The sequence below is a fragment of the Lynx canadensis genome, chromosome F2 (genome assembly GCF_007474595.2).
Source record: "Lynx canadensis isolate LIC74 chromosome F2, mLynCan4.pri.v2, whole genome shotgun sequence".
Classification (NCBI taxonomy): Eukaryota; Metazoa; Chordata; class Mammalia; order Carnivora; family Felidae; genus Lynx; species Lynx canadensis.
The window spans coordinates 16,826,598-16,851,644 of record NC_044320.2 but is presented as its reverse complement, the minus strand read 5'-3'; the positions used below and the strand labels follow the sequence as shown (position 1 = coordinate 16,851,644).

General features: G+C 38.5%; 1 protein-coding gene across 6 annotated transcripts in view; it reads left to right on the top strand.

The window, feature by feature from the left end:
• TBC1D31 (TBC1 domain family member 31) overlaps positions 1-25,047 on the top strand; it is a 75,943-nt gene that overhangs the window by 35,426 nt on the left and 15,470 nt on the right. For 5 of the 6 annotated variants that reach the window (XM_030304039.1, XM_030304035.1, XM_030304034.1 and 2 more), the window contains 9 exons: positions 3,105-3,184; positions 3,263-3,409; positions 5,575-5,708; positions 11,506-11,639; positions 11,980-12,159; positions 13,157-13,389; positions 14,061-14,213; positions 15,496-15,631; positions 20,611-20,703. In XM_030304039.1, the coding sequence (XP_030159899.1) occupies positions 3,105-3,184; positions 3,263-3,409; positions 5,575-5,708; positions 11,506-11,639; positions 11,980-12,159; positions 13,157-13,389; positions 14,061-14,213; positions 15,496-15,631; positions 20,611-20,703 (1,290 nt within the window). The remainder of the gene's footprint in view (positions 1-3,104; positions 3,185-3,262; positions 3,410-5,574; positions 5,709-11,505; positions 11,640-11,979; positions 12,160-13,156; positions 13,390-14,060; positions 14,214-15,495; positions 15,632-20,610; positions 20,704-25,047) is intronic. The other variant, XM_030304036.1, reaches the window with a different exon arrangement.

Here is a 25,047-nt window from a genome sequence, read left to right as displayed (position 1 = left end):
AAGAACTGAATAACTGAAATTATAATGTGCTTTCTAAACTTTTAAGGATACAGTTAGTACATGTTTATGGTTTTGAAAAAAGTCAAACAATACAGGGGCGCCTGGGTGGCTTAGTCAGCTAAGCATCCGACTTCAGTTCCGGTCATGATCTTGTGGTTCACGAGTTGAAGCCCCGCATCGCGCTCCGTGCTGACAGCTCAGAGCCTGGAGCCTGCTTTGGATTCTGTGTCTCCCTCTCTCTCTGCCCCTCCCCTGCTCGTGCTCTGTCTCTCTCTCTCTCTCTCTCTCTCTCTCAAAAGTAAATAAACATTTAAAAAACATTTTTTTTAAATAGACTATTACCAGCACCCCCAGAAGACCCCCTTCTTCTCCCCTCCAGACCTTTGCCCCCCTTACCCCAAGGATCACTACTCTTCTGACTTGTAACACCATAGGTCAGTTCTGCCTTTTTTGTACTTACATAAATCAGGTCATTCAGTTTGTACTCTTTTGCGTCTGGCTTCCTTCATTCAACACTAAGTTCGATTTATGTTTGAGAAATCCGTGTAGTTGTAAATCATTCACTTGTAGCTGTGCAAAATTCCATCATGTGAATAAACCATATTTTATCCATTCTGTAGTCAGTAAGCATTCGGGTAGTTTTCTAATTTTTTTGTGCTATTAGAAATAGGGCTGCCACTATTCTAGTACATTCTACTACATCTCTGTCTGTGACATAGGACACATTTATGCCGGATATAAACCTAGCAATGGAATTACTGGCTTATTAGCAATGCGCTTATTCATCTGTAGTAAGTTGTCAGTTTTCCCAAGAAGTTGATTGAAACCATGCGTATTCCCACCAAGAGCTCTAGTATTTGAGAACTCCGGTGCTCCATGGTCTCATCAGCACTTGACATTTTTCACGTTAATTTTAATAACCCCTTTTTTTCTCTGAGCATTTGAAAATTGTGAAACTCGTGTAAAAAATATAATGTGTTGTCTACAGGGAAATTCATTAGAGAGCCAGTGCCTGGAGCTTTTAGTGGAGGCTGGCTATGTAGGCATTCTCTGTTTAGTACATGTCAAAATCCCAGAGTCTACATGGAAATTAGGTATTCAGCATACATCATAGCATACAAACAATTCAGGCACAGTGAGCCGCTCTTACTGGTTCTGGGGATAGTGGGAACTTTCTCAAAATCCAGGTTTCTAGGCACTAGACAAGGCCAAACCTTGTAAGTATGCCTTTCTAAGGGTAGCATTCTCAGACCTGACATGTTAACACTTTTCTGGGCATACCCAGATCCTCATTAAGAGCATGTTACCCATGGCTTTGAAGCTCCTGTGTGCTTATCCCCACCCGTATCTCTCTCCCTGTCCCAGAGATGTAACTATTGTCCTTGCTTTTGTGCTAATTATGTCCTTGATTATCTTTATAGTTTTATCATCTCTACCTGTAACCCTAAACAAAATATTGTTTAGGGTTTATTTGTTATTTTTTTTACTTAAAAAAATTTTTTTAATGTTGATTTATTTTTGAGAGAGAGAGAGACAGAGCATGAGCAGGGAAGGGGCAGAGAGAGGGAGACACAGAATCCGAAGCAGGCTCCAGGCTCTGAGCTGTCAGCACTGAGCCCGATGCAGAGCTCAAACCTGCCACAGTTGGACACTTAACCGACTGAACCACCCAAGTGCCCCAGGGTTTAGTTTTAAAATGCTAAGTAGCAGGCACAAATCTAGCTGTGTAAAGATTGGACAATGTTGTTCCTATTAGTTGATGCTCTAATGAGAGAATAAGCTGAATGTGAGCTCTGAGACGTGGTCTGACTACAGCTTTCCTGAGAATTTACAGGAGCCTTTTCTGGGAAAACTGTGGCCATGATCCCAGTTGACTTCTGGGAAATAAAAGAGACATCACAGTCAGGGCATCTGGCAGAGCTCTAGTATTAGTGAAATTTGGAAATCCCACAGAAATACATCAGGGAGCAGTCTGCTTCTGAGCAACCCTCAGCCAGCGCTAAGAGTAGGGCGAAGGAGAGCCCTTGTGCACGGTGAGATGCATCTCTTCAACGATCAGTGTCAGGACCTGGAAGGGGAAGTGGGATCTTTACCCATAGATGGTCCAGATGAGAACAGATCAAACTCAGGCCAAACTCACCCGGGCATTTTATCTTTGTTTAAAAAGAGGTTGCAGTGGCACCAGGTGTCCTGCAGATGACAAAAATGAATATATCTGTTTCATAGATCACACTGCCCCAGTCTCGCCCAGTTGCCCTCAGTGTCTGGTGCATGGCTCTCAAATGAGGATCTTCATTCGCTATCATCTTGGGTTTTCCCTTCACGCCTCTCACACTGGCATTGAACTAAGTCAGAAAACCTGGCTTTGAGTCTTTAGCTGAGACTTATTCAGCAAGTTAGTGACCTGAACTCACAGGTTCCTGGCACTGAGCGCTGACCTTCCCATTTTCTCAAAGAAAAGAAAACAGCATCCCATCCGTTTCATTGAGTTGTTAGTATCAAATGAAGTAATCTGTGAAACTGGCTTTATAATCCAAAAATTTATGAAGTATTTTTCCATCAAGATAAAAATTGACTTAAAAGTAAGGCGGGGAGGGGCACCTGGATGGCTCAGTCAATTGAGTGTCTGACTCTTGATTTCAGCTCAGGTCATAATTTCATGGTTCATGGGATCGAGCCCTGTGTCAGACTTTATGCTGACAATGTGGAGCCTCCTTGGGATACTCTCTCTCTCTCTCTCTCTCTCTCTCTCTCTGCCCCTCTCCTGCTCACGCTCTGTTTCAAAATAAATAAACTTTAAAAAAGACCTTCAGATTTCCATTAAAAAAAAAAAAAAGCAAGAAGATGGAAAAAAAGAGGGAGAGGGAAGAAATCGACTGACCATTTACAGAAAAGTTTGTCAGAATTGGACCTAGGGTAATATGTCAGGAACTTTATCTGCACACGGTACGCACACTGGAGAGAGAGAGAATAGAAAGTCTCAGATGTAAAAAACATTTTTTTTACTGTGTGTTGTGTTCTGAAGTTGGAAAGCCACTGTGGGCTGTGTTACCTTTTCAGTTTTGTGATTACGTCATTTATCGACATTATTTTTTTTCTTTAAGAATGAGGCGTCAGATGGATTAAACAAAAAGCGTTTACAAATCTTATTAAAAGGCTATGGTGAATATCCAACGAAATACAGGTAAAATTTATATTCTTTTATGTTAAATCAGTTGCACCCCCCAAACTTCTCTTGGTTAAAATTCTATTTTTATTTCAGAATGTTCATTTGGCGCTCTCTGCTACAACTGCCTGAAAATCATACTGCATTTAGTAGCCTGGTGGATAAAGGTGTTCACGTGGCATTTCTCAACCTTCAGAAGAAATACCCCATCAAAAGCAGGAAACTACTCAGAGTATTACAGAGGTATGCTCAGTATATTGCAGCAATATGGAATCTTCCTCGAGATATTTATTAATTACAAAGGGAAGATAGTAATTTTATAGTAGAGAAACTCAGCAGGTACCACCTTAGCCAAGTAGTCAAATTTAAAGTCACCAGTAGTAACACACATCAGTATGTTGCCCATAACTTTCTTGATATTCTTGCCAAACATTTATAACGTCCGTCCAAATCATGAGAAAACGTTGGGGGCCAATCTATAAAATAACTGGTATTCCTCAACAATGTCAGTGTCCAAAAAATAAGAGACTGGGGAGCTCCCGCACTGGAAGAACCTATGGTGACTTAGCGAATGAATGCAGTGTTATATCCTAGACTGGCGAGGTGAAAACCCAGCACACAGGAAAATGGGAACAATGATAAAATCTGAATGAGTCTGATTTAGTTACTAGCATAGTACCGATGTTAAATCCTAAGTGTTGATAACTACTGTGTTTATGCAGGATGTTAACATGAGAAGAATTTGAGTGAGATATACAGGAACGCTCTACTGTTTCTGCAACTTTTCATAAACCTGAAACTATTTCAAAATGAAAGGTTTAAAAAAAAAAAAAAAAGACAGACAAACTTTAAAAGTATCAGAAGTAAATATGGGAGAATTGCAGTCATAGAGTAAGGCAGGCCTTTTTTGAGCATGACATATCTAGAAGAGCTTGATATGAACAGAAATCTCTACATGTAAAAAAACTCCCCAGAGACATATATGAAGCCGAGAAAATACGTATATATACAAAACATCAGATAAATGAAAGGCTAATTTCTATACGATGTATTCGTGTAAATGAACATGGAAAGGACCAACCAATAAAAAACAAAAAGGATTGAATGTATAGTTCATAGCTGGGGATATGGTTCTTAAACATGTAAAGATGCTATACCTCCCTTATAATAAATGCTAATCAAAATTACATTGGAGGGATGCCTGGGTGGCTCAGTCGGTTAAGCATCTAACTTTGGCTCAGGTCATGATCTCGTGGTTTGTGAGTTCAAGCCTAACAGCTCAGAGCCTGGAGCCTGCTTCAGATTCCTCCTCCTCTCTGTGCCCCTCCCATGCTCATGCTCTGTCTCTCTCTGTCTCTCAATAATAAATAAACATTACAAAAAAAATTTTTTTAACAAAAGTAAAATTACATTGGAAAAAATGTGTATATGTGTATATATATATATATGTATGTATATGTATGTGTGTGTGTGTGTGTGTATATATATATATATATATACAACCATATTGAAATACCATTTTGCGTCTAGACTAAAGGTATAAAAAGTAGGTTGATAATAAAACATGTTGGCTAGAGTGAGAGAATGGGCATCCCCTTAACTCTGCTAATGAGAATGTGAACTGACACTATTTTTGCAGAGAATAATTTGGCACTGGCTATTGAAATTAATGCACATGTCCTTTGACTCAGCAATTCCATTTCTAGGAATTTATCCAAATCTATATTCCCACATTAAGAATGATGTAAATACAACAGTAAGCATGGCATTGGTTATAAAGGATTAGAAACAAATGCCCAGTAAGGCCACGTTAAAGAAATTAGGGTATATTTATACAGAACTGTCTTGTGTATCAAAGCTCCACATATACTGATAATGAACTATTTCCAAGATACTATTTAAGCAAAAAATGCAAGGTGCAAAACAACATTTACGTTTGTGATTTTTAAAATCACAATATTTTTTTGTAAAGTAAAATCACTATACTTTTTGTAAAGTAAAATCACTATACTTTTAACAGTGGTTCTGGGGAGGTAAACTAGATGATAAAAGTAGGAGGGAGAACTTTCACCAAATATCCCTTCTGTATCCAATTTTTTTTTTAATTTTTTTTTAACGTTTATTTATTTTTGAGACAGAGAGAGACAGAGCATGAATGGAGGAGGGTCAGAGAGAGAGGGAGACACAGAATCTGAAACAGACTCCAGGCTCTGAGCTGTTAGCACAGAGCCCGACGCGGGGCTCGAACCCATGGACCGCGAGATCATGACCTGAGCGGAAGTCGGACGCTCAACCGACTGAGCCACCCAGGCGCCCCTGTATCCAATTTTTTATCATGTTAATATATTACATAGATGAATTTTAGTAGCAAACTGTTTCCTGGCCTGTATTTCTTTTCTGATCCACAGAACGCTCTCCGCATTAGCTCACTGGTCTGCCATCTTTAGCGACACACCGTATCTTCCACTCTTGGCATTTCCATTTGTAAAATTATTCCAGAACAACCAACTCATCTGTTTTGAAGTTGTTGCTACTCTCATAAGTAAGTAAATAAGTATGTAATAATGAAACCAAGAGTGGATTCCTGTGTGTTTTTCTGATGTCTTTGCCACTTTGCAACATTCAACAATTCTAGTGGGAAGCAAACAGACTTAGAGCACAAAATGGACGGTTTGGACATTTATACATAAACCTTTTTTTTTTTTTTTAATTTACAAGAGAATTTGGATAGTTACATTTTATTTTTTATTGGCAGGGAGGAGCAGGGGGACAGAAGGAAAGAGAGAATCCCAAGCAGGCTCCACAGTGAATGTGGAGCCTGACGCGGGCCTCAATCTTATGACCCTGTGTTCATGACCTGAGCCAAAATCAAGAGTCAGATGCTCAACTGTTTGAGCCACTGAGGGGACTCAGGATAGTTGCATTTTAGAAGATAATGTTATAGGCCAGATTTTGGTGGTCAGAAGGAAGCAGGTGCTTCACTTACTGAAAGTCAGTTATTATTCATAGGATTTTAGTGAGAACGTAAAGCATTTAGCACACAGTGCCTAATGTGGCAAGTTCTGGCTGCTATCCTCATTCTCATTATTCGTAGTGCGCATTTATTGAGAACTTTCTCTTTAACAGGTAGCATTCTTATTATTTTGCCTTTATTAACTTCTTTAAATCTTGCAACAGTCCTATGAGGTAGGTGTTATTATATCCTTCTTATAGTTGAGGAAACTGAGGCACAGATAGCTTAAGTTCCCCAGGGTAGGTTAGTAGCAGAACAGGGATGTGAACCCAGGCAGTCAGACTCTAGCCTGTGCTCCCAACCATTGTGTTACCAGCTCGTCTACACTGAAAACTGAATCCTTTCTTCATCTTAATATAATTGGGTCAGCTAAACAGTTGATAAACCAGATCCAATTTACATTGGTTTAACAAAAATCACCAGTTTCATTTGTATTTTAAATTATTTAAAAAGGTTTTCTTGTACAAAGGAGATAAGCACTTAACTATAACAGTAAAATTCTGAAGAGTAGAAATAAAAAGATTCAAGCATATATATTGTGAATATTTTAGTATACTTTATGGTTTTTTGTTCATTTAATTACATTGCATTTGATTTGATAACTTTTTCCTGATCATTGGAGAAAATATAGGAAAATATACAAAAGAAAATTCACCAGTGTTCCTCCTCCCCATGTATAATCTTTGATAATACATTGATGAATTTCTTTTTAATGTTTTATTTATTTTTGAGAGACAGAGCATGAGCAGGAGAGGGAGGGCAGAGAGAGAGAGGGAGACACAGAATCCAAAGCAGGCTCCAGGCTCTGAGCTGTCAGCACAGAGCCCGACGCAGGGCTCAAACTCACAGACCACAAGATCATGACCTGGGCCAAAGCCGGACGCTTAACTGACTGAGCCACCCAGGCAGGCACCCCCATACACTGATGAATTTTTTTAAGTTTTTAATTTATTTTTGAGAGAGACAGAGTACAAGCAGGGAAGAGGCAGAGAGAAAGAGAGAGAGAGAGAGAGAGAGAGATAATCCCAAGCAGGCTCTACCCTGTCAGCACAGCCAAATGCAGGGCTCAATCTCACAAACCATGAGATCATGACCTGAGCTGAAATCAAGAGCTGGAGCTCAAATGACGAGCCACCCAGGCACCCCTTGATGAATTTCTTGTAAGAGCATTTCCCCCAAATCATTAAATATTCTTGAAAAACATAGTTTATTCCCTGCATAATGTAATATTTCATTATACAGGTATATCATAGTTTAGTGCCAACTGTGCTAGACTTTTAGTTTTTCTGATAATTTTTCCATACTTAAAAGCAGGTTTTTAATTTTTATATTTTTACAATTATGCTATTTTATTTAATATGTATATTTCTTTTTATAAACTTTATAAATATTTTAGTGACTGTAATATTCTTTTTTTTTCCCACATGATTATAATATTCTCTAATGTGAGTGTACTAGCCTGATCTGTTGTTGAACATTTAGGTTATTTTTAATTTTTACCTAGTTAAAGAAGCAGTGTTATAATGATCTTCACATATAAATATTTACAGTATTTTCTCTTGGTCAGATTCCTACAATTGGTATTATTAGGTCATAAAATATGAGTATTCCAACTGATTCCTCAGAAGGGTTTTCCTAGTTTACTCTGGCAATAACACTTAGAGTTTTAAAAGGAAAAGAAGCAACTCAACAACAAAAAGACAATCCAATTTTTATATGGGCAAAGGACTTGATTAAACATTTCTCCTTAGAAGATACACAAATGGCTAACGAGTACATGAAAGGATCCTCTACACCAGGATACCACTTTATACCTACTAGGATGGCTATAATTAGAAAACAGAAAAAAGCACAAGTGTTGGCGAGAATGGAGAAAAATTGGAACCTTCATACACTGCTGGAAATGTAAAATGTACGTTCACTGTGGAAAATTGGCAGTTCTTCAGAAAGTTAAACATGAAACTACCATATAACCCAACAATTGCACTCTTAGGGATATACCCAAACAAACTGGAAACAGAGCCCCGAGCAGATACTTGTATGTGAATGTTCATGGCAGCATTATTCCAAACAGCCAAAAGATAGAAACAGCCTGAGTGTCACCATCACCATCCTCATCATGTTAACATCATTGTTGTTAACAGATGAATGGATAAACTATATCTTTCTATCTATCTATCTATCTATCTATAGTCAATGGAATATTATTCCATCATCTAAAGGAATGAAATTCTGATACATGGTACAACATGGATGAACCTTGAAAGCATTATGCTTAGTGAAATAAGCTAGGCATAAAAGGACAAATTTATGTGAAATATCTCAAATAGGAAAATTTATAGACGTAGAAAGTAGATTAGAGCTTACCAGGGGCTGTGGGAGGTGGAAATAGGAAGTTAGTGCTGAATAGGTACAGTTTCTTTTTGGAAAAGGATTTTGCAAATAGTGATGGTTACACAGCACTGTGAATATAGTTGATGGCACTGAATCGTGCACTTAAAAATGGTTAAAGTGGCACATTATGTTTTACCATAAGAAAGGCTTATTATATCTAGGTAAGCGTGCAAAACTAATTTATATTTCCAGTAAAATCTTGTTACATCCCTGGAGTATGATTGTGTGCTAGGGAAATTGATTTTCTCTTCTAAACCTGAAATCTAAATCTAGAAGATCCATCATGATCAGCATGAGTAGCTGTGACTTTTCATCAAGGGTTTCAAACTAACTTTCTTGCAAGTAAACATTTACTGAGCTCCAACTAAATGTTAGTGCTGCTTGCAATATGCCGTTGTTCTGGCTTTTTAGGTTCACAGTCTACTTGGGACCTAGGGGAAAGTTTGATGGAACACGGTCACTTTGATGTAGAATTTGGAATGTTTATGAGTCTTCTGTAGGCATTCTTTATGGTCTTTTATGACCAAGAGAAAGTTGTTGTGGTTTGGTCAGGGATCTCCACGCAGGTATTTCTCTTTATCCTGCTCCCCGTTCTGTCACCGGGTCCTCTACGCACACTCTGTTGTGGTGACACCGAGCAGAATGAAAGAAGAGAAGGCAAACAGTTTCCGTGTAAAGCGGGGTTTCCCTCATGCCTAAATGAGAACACTGTTCTGTTGATGAAGATTTAGATACAGGAATCAGGGCTGTGTGTGTGTGTGTGTGTGTGTGTGTGTGTGTGTGTGTGTTAAAATTCCTAGCACTAGCAGTGTCTGAGACATGGTAGGTACTTAGTACATGTTGCTGAACTGCATTTTTTTCTTTTTTTTTTAAATTTATTTATGAGGGAGAGAGAGAGCTCATGAGCAGGGGAGGAGGAGAGAGGGAGAAAGAACCCCAAGCAGGCTCTACACTAACAGCACGGGGTTTGAGCCCACAAATCGTGGGATCGTGACCTGAGCCAAAATCCAGAGTTGGACGCTTAACCTACTGAGCCACCCAGGCGCCCCTGAACTGGATTTTTCTTTTAAAGTTAACTTAAAAGCAGCAGTTAAAGAAGTTGAAATAATGTCTTTTAAAGTTTAGTCTTTGCAAGAGTTTATTAATGCCTTAATTATTAACTCAAATTTACTTTCTAATAAATAATTGACTTCTGGCATTAGTGAGCCCTTTATAAACCATATGTATCCAAAATTCTGCTGATCGAAGCCTTCTTTTGCTAATATAAGAAGGAGATCTTATCATCATAGGATGAAATCCCAACTCAATGCTTAAAGTAAAAAAATCTGAATTTAATAATTAAGGAGCACTGTGGTGGTTAGATACAGTTCACTGAGTGAAACATACTGATCTTACCAGGGTTTTTGAGGAGAATGTTTTGGGGGTTGCAGTGGTTACTCAGTGAGTTAAAGTCAGCTTTATGTTAGTTTTTTTTTTTTTTTAACGTTTTATTTATTTTTTTTTTTTTTTTAAATTTTTTTTTTTTTTTCAACGTTTATTTATTTTTGGGACAGAGAGAGACAGAGCATGAACGGGGGAGGGGCAGAGAGAGAGGGAGACACAGAATCGGAAACAGGCTCCAGGCTCCGAGCCATCAGCCCAGAGCCTGACGCGGGGCTCGAACTCACGGACCGCGAGATCGTGACCTGGCTGAAGTCGGACGCTTAACCGACTGCGCCACCCAGGCGCCCCACGTTTTATTTATTTTTGAGAGAGGGAGAGACAGAGCATGAACAGGTGAGGGTCAGAGAGAGGGAGACACAGAATCAGAAGCAGGCTCCAGGCTCTGAGCTGTCAGCACAGAGCCCGATGCGGGGCTTGAACTCACGGACCGCGAGATCATGACCTGAGCCAAAGTCGGCCGCTCAACCGACTGAGCCACCCAGGTGCCCCTAAAGTCAGCTTTAGAAGCATCTTTAGCAGAATGCTTTCCACTGGCTGACTTTCAGAGGATACCGCTGTCACTGTTTGGTTTTCAAAGATAGGTCAACTGAATAGGTTGTCATTGATGACATAGATTTAAGAACAATGCTGGGGGCTGTGGTGCGCCTGGGTGGCTCAGTCGGTTAAGCCTCCGACTTCAGCTTAGGTCATGATCTCACAGTTTGTGGGTTCGAGCCCTGTGTCAAGCACTGTGCTGACAGCTCAGAGACTGGAACCTTCTTCAGTTTGTGTGTCTCCCTCTCTCTCTCTCTGCTGCTCCCTGACTCTCTCTCTGTCTCTGTCTCTCTCTCTTTCTCAAAAATAAATAAACATTAAAAAAAATTTTTTTTAATTAAAATATAAAAATGAAAACAATTCTGGTGGTTACTTGTTACCATGGCTGTGGAACAGTCATTCTTGTCCTAGTAATGGAGACGTGTTTATTCTCCTATAACATTTCAAGAATAGGGATTTGATACATGCCCATTTTTTTAATGTATTGCTACTGATGCATAAGAATGTAATTTTTAACATTTCCCGTGAACTTTTCTAATTTTCATTAGGTATGAACTTGAGTAGATTTCAGGAGATTAGCACTTAACATTCATCACATTTAATGAAGACTTAAAAAGGAACCTTTCTTCGAAGGGTCATTTTGTTAACCAGGAGAAGCAGGAAGCAGAGTGCCCTGCGGTGAGGATCAGGAATACTTTGGGAAGTTTTGTTTGTTTTAATGGACACTTTGTCATTGACCGCTCTCATTTGGAGAAATTGGCCAGTTCTACAGACCTAAAATACTAAGTTAACATGATGGAACTTTAAAATCGATTATTCTAGAATTTAAAGAGTTATCATGTTTTCTTTATGAATGGGCATATTAAGGACATAAAGAGTGGATACATTTAAGAATTACAAAGTCCTTTGATAATACAGAATGGTAAAGATAAATTTCCCATTTTTTTCTTCATAGTCAATTGGTGTCAACACTGGTTTGAATATTTTCCTAATCCTCCTATCAATATTCTCAGTCTGATAGAAAATGTTCTGGCATTTCACGACAAAGAACTACTGCAGCATTTCATAGATCATGATATAACTTCCCAGGTAAGAAGTAAAAGGTTTTTAGAATAACATGACTTATTTTGGAAGCTCACATTGGTTCTGATATAAATATAGCAGTATTTTCTTGAAAGTATATAATAAAAGACCGGTCACCTTTTATATTTTGGAATAAAGAATGGAATAAAAAGTATTCCATTCTTTTTCTCCATTAAACTGCTCTCCTAAAAATCTATAAAGAAGGGTCCATAGTGAGGTAGTTCTTTTCATAATTGTTTTTGATATAACGATTTTAATAGCTACATCAAATGTAAGAGAGTATTAGCAATGAATGACTTACGGCTTTTCTGTAGAAGACTGATCAATTTTTCCTTATTGATTGTAGCTGTATGCATGGCCTCTTCTTGAAACCGTTTTTTCAGAAGTACTAACAAGAGAGGAGTGGCTAAAATTATTTGATAATGTCTTTTCCAACCATCCTTCATTCCTCCTGATGACTGTCGTGGCCTACAACACATGTTCCAGGGCTCCTCTGCTCAACTGCAGTCTCAGAGATGATTTTGAGGTAAATATCCTTGTTCTCAAGGAGCAGTTCTCAACTTTCATGTATTTCAGTTGAAAACTCCATTCGCTTATTGAGTACCTGTTGCACGTCCGGCGCCCGTGGAACGTGGTAAACAGTGGAGAGCAAGTTAGATCACATCCTTACCCTGACGTCGTTGGTAGATAATTCAACAGACAGTTACAGCAGACTAACTGTCTTAAAATCATCCCTTTAGAAAACAAACTTGGTAACACTGGAATTTAGTGCTTGTTGCCTACGGAAAGGATGTTTAACAGTTGGGTCGTTGTTAATTCTGTGCGTGGTTTTATCAGCGATCCATCTGGTCCGTGACAATCTGCATGCTTATTACACACACATACAAAGTGGTAACTAGGAGAATTCTGAGACTTGGCCGGAAAGTTACTTGACAGCATTAGAGGAGGTTTTTAAAGGGGGAGGTTTTTTTGGTAGACGGGATGAATTGGGTTTGTTTGTTACTTATTTTATGGTTCCCGTCAAACTTTATTTTTACTTAATGTTCGCAGGATACATCCATATATGTATGAGTTCGGACCTGCCAGCAGAACAAGTTAATGTGGAAACAGTTCAGATGTGTTTAATGAATCAAGCTAATTTATTTTCAGTTTTATTTATTTTGGATTTTGAAGGGAAAAGAATGCAAGCAGAAAAGTTTATTCCATTGTTGGGTGAAGCATTCTTCTTCTGATACAAAGGAAGCCTTTGGTTTGAGTTCACATTTTCAAAGTATTATTTCAGATGTTTGGTTTTGAAATTTTATTTGACTTTGAAAATATGAAATTGGATCTTCATTTTAAAACTTAGGTTAAGAAAAGCTTCAGTGAATTTGCCAAAAAAGAAAGAAAGGCAGTAGGAAGGGAGGAAGGAGGAAATCCTCCTAAAGATAAATTCACATTTACTTTTTAAACTCTGGTTTTAATTCTACCTCATAATGGCTGTGTTAGGTAAATCTCAACTTAAACACAAAATTTTCTTACAGTATTTTTTTCATCATCGGAATAACCTGGATATAAGTGTTGTGATTAGAGAAGTTTATCATCTCATGGATACCACTCCTACCGATATTCATCCGAACGACAAGCTTGATGCTTTTGTGGCGTTGACGAAAGGGCAATATCCAGTATTTAACCAGTATCCAAAGTTTATTGTGGACTATCAGACACAGGAGCGAGAACGAATAAGGAATGATGAGTTGGACTTCTTAAGGGAGAGGTAATCATAGAACAGTTGTTCTTTGTGTGATAGAAGCAAAATCTGTTAAAAATACAGACAAGAAAATTTTTTGTAAGAAACACAGGTAAATTATTAAGTATTTGTGTAAAATCAGAGTTTGAAGGCTAGAAATATCTTTAAAGATATTTAATTCTTGCATATAGAAGTAAAATAATGACATTTTGATCTGGTATACATTTTGTGTTTTAGTTGTTCTTGGATTTTAAGTTACTCAGTTTTCTTTGTTTGCATTTTTTTGTGAGACTTGTGTAGGGCATCCTTTTCAATGCTTTTTTTTTTTTAAGTTTATTTATTTTGAGAGAGAGAGAGCGTGTATGCATGCAAGAGAGAGTAGGGGAAGGGCAGGGAGAGAGGAAGAGAGAATCCCAAGCAGGCTCTGCTCTGTCAGCGTGGAGCCTGATGTGAGGCTCGAACTCATAAACTGTGAGATCATGACCTGAGCCGAAATCAAGAGTCAATCAGCCAGTCGAGCCACCCAGGCGCCCCCTTTTCCATGTTTTCTACTACTTTAATGAGGTAAAATTTTATTTGTAAAAGTGAAAGGCAGTAATTCAAGGTCTCAAAGGGAAATAGTAATTTACCCTTTCATAACCACACATGCATATTGGGGTCTTGTTTGCATCTTGATATAATAATATTATCTATTTAAGGCAGATGGTTGAAGATATGCAAGCTGAAGTAGACCAGCAAAGAGTTGAAGATGAAGCTTGGTACCAAAAACAAGAACTACTTCGTAAAGCTGAGGAGACAAGGAGAGAAATGCTCTTACAGGAGGAGGAGAAGATGGCACAGCAGAGACAGAGGTGTGTTGATCATTTCGAAAAACTCTGGACATGTGAGTCAGTTGGATGATTTTTACTTTCTTTTTTCTATATACAACATTACCCAGCCATGGCATGCCCAGTAAGCAAATATTTAAGTTAGTAAAAAGATATCTGCATATACCACATTGCAAAAAATTGGCATATAGTGAAATGTAATTCTAAAACTACATTGAATATAACTTTGCACTGATTATTCAGAAGTAATACAAGATCTAATGTTCCTTGGAGGACATTATTAGAAACATCATTGTACTGTACGCAGAAATGCTTTGTAATACAGCGCTGGATAAATCACCTTTAGGGGAGTATAATTTTGAAAATTATGTTTTAAACATATCTGTGTGACTTGAAAATTGGAACATAGGGGCGCCTGGGTGGCGCAGTCGGTTAAGCGTCCGACTTCAGCCAGGTCACGATCTCGCGGTCCGTGAGTTCGAGCCCCGCGTCAGGCTCTGGGCTGATGGCTCAGAGCCTGGAGCCTGTTTCCGATTCTGTGTCTCCCTCTCTCTCTCTGCCCCTCCCCCGTTCATGCTCTGTCTCTCTCTGTCCCAAAAATAAATAAACGTTGAAAAAAAAAAAAAAATCTTTAAAAAAAAAAAAAAATTGGAACATAAAAGGATTATCTCATTATGCATTTCATGCGTTGGAGGCCAGAGGAAGATGTATTAAATGCTTATTCAAAAGTATATTCATAAAACAAAATGTTCAAATTAAGATTATGGGATGAGCATTAAGACTATGCCAAATTGTGGGGAAACTCACTTCTGTAAGTGTTTACTTATTTTTACTTTTGATTGGGACTTCATGAAACCGATTTCACGTGTGGGTTAAAAAGAATGACTGAACTGAGCAGTAACCTGTTCCTAAAATTCTGAAAGAATAAGCATACATAATCTTTGGTAACACTGGAGCGTTTTTTGGCATTCTTCCTTCAGATAAAGGATATCGATTATATTGAGATGATCTGAGTAGACCTGTTAGGAACTTTTAAATATGAAAAGAATAACCAGTTGTGTTTGGACCGCTTGTCATTTTCACAAATGCAGACACGGGCGTCGTTCGTTCTGTGTGTGTGTGTGTGTGTGTGTGTGTGTGTGTGTGTGTGTGTGTGTGTTACTCCTACAGCTGTGTGTGGTACAACAGCAGCTAAGCTGGGGATGTGGGCCAGGCCTTTCATTGTTGCAAAACGTAGCATTTTTCCATTTAAATCCACATTGGGAAATGTTTTCATGCTTTCCTCTTGACGTATTTTGTGTTTAAGACTAGCTTCTGTGAAAAGAGAGCTGAGAGCGAAGGAAATGCACTTACAAGATGCTACAAGAAGGCGCTTTCTGAAGCTTCAGCAAGATCAGTGTGAAATGGAACTAAGAAGACTGAACGATGAAATCGAGAGAAAGGTTCATGATTCTTCTCTTAGTACCCACATATGATCTCCATTCACTCTCACTCAAATGTCATGACCACCTTCAAGTTAAAGGTTATTGCCAGGATCCACAATGAATACTAAATAGACCCTTTGGTTTTATTTACTTTTTCCCTCAGCTTTTCCTGATCTCTTTCATTAATGGTTTAAGTTTTCAGAAATGTCAAGAAAATTAGTCAATTTGACTGGTGTCCTTGATGACTCTTTCTCTAAAAATAGAAGAATCAGTTAACCACTAACTGAAGTAGGGGAAGTACTCTTTTTTAATATAAAAATGTACACATGGCCAGTATAAGAAAATTTCCATTATTAAATACATGGAGTCAAAAATAGACCTTTCCTACTTTCTCTCATTTTGTCCCCAGAAATAAAATGAGAAAATGGATATATATCTTTTTCTTTTAAAGATTTTTTTTTAATTTTTTTTTTTATGTTTTATTTTTTATATTTGAGAGAGAGAGAGACAGAAACAGCGAGAAAGAGAGGGGCAGAGGAGGACAGAGACAAAATCTGAAGCAGGCTCCAGGCTCTGAGCTGTCAGCACAGAATCTGATATGGGGCTCAAACTCCCGAGTAGTGAGATCATGACCTGAGCCGAAGTCAGACACCCAATCAACTGAGCCATCCAGGCGCCCCAAAATTTTATTTTTAAGTAATCGCTATACCCAACACGGAGCTCAGACTCACAAACCCTGAGACCAAGAGTCTCATACTCCACTGACTGAGCCAGCCAGGCACCCCTTATCTTTTCCCTTTTTTATGGTTGCATAGTATTCCATTGTGTGACCGTCATAATTTATTTAACTAATCCTTTGCTATTGGACATTGATATTGTTTGCAGTGCTTTGCTCTCCAAGATGGTGCTAGGTTGTATGTTCTCAGTACAAACCTTGAGTTGCAGATACAGTTTTGTTGAGTAAATTCCAAGGCATACCAAATTATCCTCCAAAAATGAACCCACCTCTGTTATTTTAAGTGTATATGTAAGAGTGCCTATACCCTAGTCAATTTGGAGTGCATCAGTCTTAACATTTGCCAATCTGCTGGGTGGAAATTATATATTCTAATTTGCCTCTTTTTTCTTGCTAGTGAGGTTAAATATCTCTCCAGTTACTTGTCTTCCATTTGTGGAAGAAATATAAATTGTATATCCATTATCATTTGTCCACTTTTCTATCAAGTTTTCTCTTATCAATTTACATGGGCTGTTTGTGCCATTTGGGGCAGCACTATGCAGTAGAAATACAATGTGAGCCACATCGGCAATTTTGTTTTCTAATAGCCACATTAAAAAAGTAAGAAGAAACAGATGAAATTAATTTTAACAACACTTTATTTAACTCCAGATATTTGCAAATTATTTTAATATGTAATTAGTATAAAGACATGGTTAATGAGCTGTTTTACTTTATCTTTGAGGGGTGCCTGGGTGGCTCAGTTGGTTAAGTGTCCAGCTTCAGTTCAGGTCATGACCACACAGTTCGTGGGTTCAAGCCCATGTTGGGTGGCTCTGTGCTGACAGCTCAGAGCCTGAAGGCTGCTTCCGATTCTGTGTCTCCTTCTCTCTCTGCCCCTCCCCTGCTCACTCTCTGTCTCTCTCTCGCAAAATAAACACTAAAAAAATTTTTTTAACTAAATCTTTGAAATCCAGTAGTCAGCTTATAGGACACCTCAATTTGGACTGGTCACATTTTAGCGCTCAACAGACATATGTAACTAATGGCTGCATACAGCTTAGAGTTAGGACAGTAACCCTTTTGTTCATTGCAAATGTTTTCCTCACGTCAGTGTTGCTTGTCTCTTAAGAGTGGCTATCATGTCTTTTTTTAATCATGCAAAATACTTTAATTTTTGAATAACTTTTTATTAATTTTTATGATTTCTAGGTTTCATGTCCTATTTATTTATTTACTTACTTATTTTTATTTTTTTAAGTAGGCTCCATGCCCAGTGTGGGGCTTGAACTCATGACCCTGGGATCAAGAGTTGGATGCTCTACTGACTAAGTCAGCCAGGCACCCCCTGTGTCCTATTTAGAAAGGCCTTGCCATTCTAAGATTACATTACCATTTATTCATATTTTTTCAAATTTTACATTTTTTGTTTTTTGGGTTTTTTTAAATGTTTATTCATTTTGAGGGAGAGAGGCAGAGCGTGAGCCAGGTGGGGGACAGGGCAGAGAGAGAGGGAGACAGAGAATCTGAAGCAGGCTTCAGGCTCCGAGCTGTCAGCACAGAGCCCAACACGGGCCTCGAACCCATGAACTGCGAGATCATGACCTGAGCTGAAGTCAGACGCTTAACCGACTGAGCCACCCAGGCACCCCTCTGTGGTGGGTTTGTTTGTTGGTTTTGATCTTTGATGTGTCACAAAGGTCAGCAAATTATAAAGCACCAACTAATCTGGCCTGCTACCTATTTTGTAAGGACCCTGAGTAAGAATGGTTTTAACTTTTTAAATGGTTAAAAGAACTCAAGTAAATAATAATTTCTTGACATGAAAATTATATGACATCTTAAAAACAATGAAATTGATACTTCAGTATCCCCAAATACAGTTTTCTTGGCACACAGTCACACCCACTCTTTGATTAGCAGAGTCACTTGCCAGCGGATGGTTACTAAATGTTCTATCCCCGCACGCGCTTTATCCCCTCCAACACCACACTGAATGGCAGCTTTATAACGTTTTTCTGACTAGCGGACCTAATTCCCACTATTAGTCTGCCTTTTCATAGTTTTCTTCCATATTCTCAAATGTGTATCATTTCAAATAGACTTTGAGAATTTTACCACTCTTTCTTTCTGAATCCTTACCTCCCCTGATCCTAACAGCATTTTTATTAGGATTGCGTTGAATGTATAGACTGATTTAGGGAGTTTTAAACCTAATTTTAGTAAAATACTAAATATTTTCCAGTCTTTGAAAGTATTTTTTTTTATTTATTTTTGAGAGAGAGAGAGAGAGAGAGAGAGAGCATGAGCGGGGGTGGCAGAGAGAGAGAGAGAGAGAGAGAGCATGAGCGGGGGTGGCAGAGAGAGAGAGAGAGAGAGAGAGAGAGAGAATCCCAAGCAGGCTCCATGCTGTCAGCACAGACTCCAACGCGGGGCTAAGTCCCATGAACCAGGAGATCATTACCTGAGCCAAAATCAAGAATCGGGCGCTTAACCAACTGAGCCACTCACATGCCTCTGAAAATATTTGGATTCATATATTAGAAATCTGTCATCTCTTTTTTTATAGCATCAGATAGTTTTTGTTTTGTTTAAAGCCAATTAATTTTAAATTGGTTTTTGAAAGCTATCATTCCTTTTATCTCATCTAGCAAATGAGGTTGATATACATTATTCTAAAAGTGTCTATGTTCTCCAAAAGTAATACAGGCTTAAAACTCTGCCTTCTTTATTCCAAACTCTTTGAGATGGTGAAGGCAATTTTTTGTCAAAGAATCCTGGAAAGTTCTTTCAGGTTGCATGATCTGGCCTCTGCCCACCCTTCCAGCCTTCTGTCCCTCATCTCCTTATTCCGATAGCAAGCTCTGACCCTGCTAACCTGCCAGAACTTTCCTACTCAGAGTTCAGGCACCAGGAGGAAGACTGGGTCCAGTGCGACACGTACAAGTGACTGCACGTTCGTTAGCAGTAAGCAGAGTGGATGTGCGTTTGCTCTGGCACAGAGCTAGGTGTGTGTCTAAAAATTCATAAACAGAAGAGCTTTTCTAATTGAAAGTCCTAAAAGGCATTATTAACTGTGCCAAACCTCTCCTCCACCTATTGGCATTTTTACTACTCTTGTTTCATAAACTCAAGCATCTCCACCTTTGAGCCAGCTGTTTTCTCAGGAACCTCCTTAAGTTGAACTGCTTGCCAGTCAGTGGTTTATTTGCTTCTCAGGTGTATATCCTTCTTGTACACCCCACCATATTTTCATTTTTACCCTTTGTTTCTCCGATGAGAGGTATTTGATGGTGTGTCTTTTATCTTTCCAATGTCTAAAACTCAGGGATACAACTAGTGATGCGGTCATTAAATGTTTACTGAATAAATGAGTGGGCTGAGATGACTGATGGGTAGTTTGTTTGGTTTTCTTTCTGAAACATGTGTCATGCCTAAGAAATGGGGACTTTGGGAAGCCAAGTATTGTATTAAGAGAGCTCCTCAGTTTCTCTGTCTACCTCAAGAAGGCCTTATTCAAACCCTCTAGTGTAGAGGAGTGAAAAGCTTCCAAGTAATCAAAATTTGGGGAAAGGTAAACTTAAAATTAACTAAGTCCAAGGGGCACCTGGGTGGCTCAGTCAGTGAAGCATCAGACTTCAGCTCAGGTCATTATCTCATGGTTCGTGGGTTCGAGCTCCACATCGGGCTCGGTGCTGGCAGCTCAGAGCCTGGACAGCTGTTTTGGATTCTGTGTCTCTGTCTCTGCCCCTCTCCTGCTCACACTATCTGTCTCTCTCTCTCTCTCAAAAATAAACAAACATGAAAAAAAAAATTAACTAAGTCCAAGCAGGGCACATTTAAACTTGGAGTTCCAAAGTGAATTTACAAAAGTATAGACATTTAATCAAAAAGAACATTAAATAATATTATATTTAATAAGATTAAACATTCTATATTTTTAGCCACCGCAAATTTATATTGCTCAAGTTTTTCTAACACATAATATTGGCTGATATAATATGGTAAGAGCTCCCATCTGTTCTCCCAGTCTGGGTAGATGAGCATATGGTAATTGTACTTTGCTTTTTAGAAAATTAAGCTTAACTTTAACTCAAACATTATTCCTAGACTCTACAGTGAGTGTTAATATACTGTCAATTACTCTGGTATCAAAAGCCCAGTACTTCTTATTGTAAATACGTTTAATGGGTTGTTTGGATTTCAAGATTACCAGGTCTGTTAAACAGAAATTATCTTGTAAATTCCTTTTGGTGTTCAGTTTGTTGTTTGGCCATAGGTACATATGAGAGATCAAGAAATTGCTACTACAGCGAAAGACCTAGAAATGAGACATCTGGAACTGGAATCACAGAAAAGACTTTATGAGAAGGTATAAATCATCTGTTTTCACCGTAAGAGCAGCAGGGTTTATACTCTTTTTAGATTGTATTTATTCATGATTTTTTAATGTTTATTGTTTTTTTTTAAGCAGAATATAATGTCACCCAGGATTGTTAAGATAGCCAGAATGTCTGTAGCCAGAATGTCTGAATGTACAGTTTGTTGTAATTCTTTAATTCACCTTTCTCTTAGCAACTTAGTCTAGGGTCTGAAGCACCAGATGTAAGCCCCAGATTTTGCCTCAGGATTTTCTATCGATGTACTGAGTTTCCCTCTATCTGTATAATAGTGACTACAGAATTATCCTGGTGCTTCACAAGGGTTTTACGAGGTAAATCAGACAAGAGCTGTACAGTACTTTAAATTTGAATCTTCTGGAATCAAATTGTCAAGTATCTACTTAGAGTATATAATTTAGTTTCCACGACACTGGAAAAAGGAATTTTGTTAATATAAATATTTATCATTTGGGAAAAGCATTTTGTTATTCATTTATTTAATGTTGAAACCATAAGTTTTCACTTCCCTCAGCCTCTTAAAGTGAGACTTTGAGTTTGAAATTAGTGATAACTGCAAATATGTAACAGGTAAATTGACTGTTATTCACATTAAATAAGATTTAAAACATATGGCATCCATTCATATCTGCAACACTTTTAATTACCACACTGAACTACTTCTAGAACTGAGCCTGGGATTCACACTTTGGCTGAGTCTCCTATGATTTTGAATTCATTTGGACCAAACCTAAATTTACTTTTTACTGTCTTTCCTTTGGGGGAAGTGGTGATGACACCACGGGGGCATGATTTCTGAATTAACAGAAAATTTGCAAGTAAAACACTAAGAATTTCCAAGTCTGTTTCTCTCATTCTCAAATATTAACATTTTGCTAAGTTGGTATTATCCTTCTCTTTCTATCTGTATACTAATACACACGTAGATACATTTTTTTTTCTAAACTTTTTAAGAGAAAGTTGCAAACATGATGCCCTTTCACCCTTAAATACTTCAGCGTATTATTTCCTAAAACCAAGGAATCCTTAATACATGACCACAGAACACTTATCAAAATCGGGAAATGAACATATCATTATCTGTTGTATAAGCCTTATTCAGATTTTATCAATCATCCTAAAAATGTCCTTTAGAGCAGGGGCACCTGGGTTGCTCAGTCAGTTGAGTGTCCTGACTTCAGCTCAGGTCATGACCTCGTGGTTCATGAATTCGAGCCCCACGTCGGGTTCTGTGCAGACAGCTCAGAGCCCGGAGGCCGCTTCAGATTCTGTGTCTCCCTCTGTCTCTGCCCCTCCCCCACTCATGCTCTGTCACTCAAAAATAACCATTAAAAAAAAATGTCCTTTAGAGCAAAAGAAAATCTAAGATAATCCATTTTTTCAGTTGTCCTGTCTCATTAGTCTCCTACGGCACCATTCCTGAGTTCTTCTTTACTTCTTTATATTTTATAGCAATGATGTTTTTGAAGCATTTGACCAGATATTTTATAGAATGTCCCTCAATTATTGTTTGTTGCTTCCTCATCCAAGGTTCAACTTACACACTTTTGGCAGGAATGCCTCAGAAATGATGCTGAGTTTCTTTCCCCACATCAACGTATCCATACCATTTCTGCCCTCTTTTGAAGGAAGTATTTATTAAGCAAACTATTAATAGAGTTAGAAAATACTGAACCTACTCATCAAAACTGTATCTTGAATTTTATCTGGTCCGTTAGATTCAGACATTCAGATTAGCTATGTGTATTTCTAAACCAATTCTATCCTAGAAAACAGACAATATTGTGTTGCCCTCTGCTGGAAAATTCATGCTCAATATTCCATATATATCTACTTTGAATAAAAAATTTTTTAACAGAAGAATAAAAGCACAAACAAATGAATACTGACCTCTGATCCAGATTCCGTCCCCTTCATCTCTTAGGACCTTGTTACGTCAAATCCATTTTCTGCCTCTGCCGTGGTCTCTTTCTCATGCATATGTACCTTCTCCTTGGCATAGGCCCACCCTTGTCAACATTGCTGTGATGATGAAATGAGTTATATCTAGATGTCAGCGATAGGAGTCTCCAAGACTACCTCAGGTTCAGTGATTTGCTAGAGGGACTCACAGAACTTGGAAAAGTTGTTACACTCGTAATCATGGTTTATTACAGTGGAAGGATACAGATGAAACTCAGCAAAGGTAGGAGATGCCTGGCTGGCTCAGTTGATGGAGCATGCAACTCTTGATCTCAGGGTCGTCATCAGTTTGAGCCCCACATTGGGTGTCGAGATTACTTAAAAAAAAAAACAAAAACCTCAGCAAAAGTAAAAGGCACACAGTGTAGAGTCCGGGAGAGACCAGGCACATGCTTCCAGTCATCCTCTGCCAGTGGAGTCATACAGACAGTGCTTAATTTTGCCAGCAAAGATGTATGACAACACATGTAGAGTACTGCCAACAGGCAAGCTCACTCGAGTCTTGATATCCAGGGTTTTACTGGGAGTCAGTCACATAGGCATGGAGCGTCATGTGGCTGAACCTGGATACTTACTCTGCAGAGCTCAGGCTGATCTAGTGTGTCCCAAGGCTGCTGCCATGCACCATTATTAGCATAAACTGTCTGGGGGAGCCCAAGGCCCCAGGTATACAGACACACTCTTCAGGCACCATATTCCAGGGGTTTAGAGCTGGTCAAGGGTTAATCTTTGCTTCGGAGTGTGTAGAATTTGAATAGCTCAGGCTTCTGAGTCACCCTTTACTGCTCAGTGTCTGATATTGGCACATGCCGGGTAGGTATTAGTTTCCCCTCATTCCCCCTGGCCTAAAATGCTCATTTTACAAAATGAATTGACAGCGTTCTTCCCCCACCTGCTTCTTTAAACCACCACCCTGTCGTCTTTCCTCTTTGCTGTTGTTTTCCTCCTAATCCCTAGTCTCTACACATACATTGTTTTGCTTCTTTATGGAGTATCTAAGATTCTATATTCTGCTTTTCATTTTTACTTACTAAAATCCTTTTTCTAAATGACTGCATATCTTCATATTGTCATTTGTCATAGTGATGAACCATAACTTCGAATAAGTTTTAAATAACTTTAAATAAGCTAAATAAAAAAATAACTTTTTTTCTGTTGTTGGATGTTTAAGTGGTTTACAATTTTGGCAATAAACTTCTTCATACATATATCTTCTCTGCATATAATTGGAAAACATTTTTATTTTTATTTATTTATTTTTAATTTTTTTTAACGTTTATTTTTGAGACAGAGAGATACAAAAGATGAATGGGGGGGGGGGGGTCAGAGCGAGAGGGAGACACAGAATCCGAAGCAGGCTCCAGGGTCTGAGCTATCAGCACAGAGCCTGACACAGGGCTCGAACTCACAGACTGTGAGATCATGACCTGAGCCGAAGTCAAATGCTTAACCAACTGAGCCACCCAGGTGCCCCACATTTTTATTTTTAATTATGAAGGTAATTGTGTTGCCAGTGGATAATTAGAAAAGCAGGAATAAATTCCTGAATTAGGAAATAACTGCTAATATCATCAGTAAGGATAAGTGAGATTATTTGGTACATACAGTTGCTATTACACGTCTTTTTAACTTAAATCTTCATGAATTCTGTTTGCTGTCCTTCCCAGCACTACTTGTTAGCACTCCCTCCCCAGCCCCCTGACCCTGGCAGGCACTTATTTACTTTCTGTCTCTATAGATTTGCCTGTTGTGACATTTCATACAAGTGAAACCATACAATGTATAGTCTTTTGTGACTGGCTTCTTTCACACAAAAGTTTTCAAGGTTTGTTCACGTTGTGGTGTGAGTTAGTACTCCATTCCTTTTTATGGCTGAATAATATTCCGTTGTATGATAAATGTTTATCCATTTGTCAATTGGTGGATATTTGGGTTGTTTCTGCTTTGGGCTGTGATGAGTAGTGCTGCTCTGAAAATTCATGTACAGCTTTTTGTTCGAACATGTATTTTCAGTTCCCTTAGATCTATACCCAGGAGTGTAGAGTTCTCCTTTCTCTACATTCTTGTGAACAGTTGTTACCATCCGTCCTCTTGATTCTAGCCTCACCAGTGGGTATGAAGTGGTGTCTTGCAGTTTGGATTTTCATTTTTCCAAGGACTGGTGATTCTGGGCATCTTTTCATGTGTATATTGGCCATTTTTATATCTTCTCTGGAGAACGTGTGGCTAATGTCTATTCAGAGTCCGCACAGCCATGCTTTTGGTTTTTAATATCTCCTGTCATTTTTATTGAAAACTAGATATTTTAGGGGTGCCTAGGTGGCTCGGTCTGTTGAGCGCCCACCTTCAGCTCA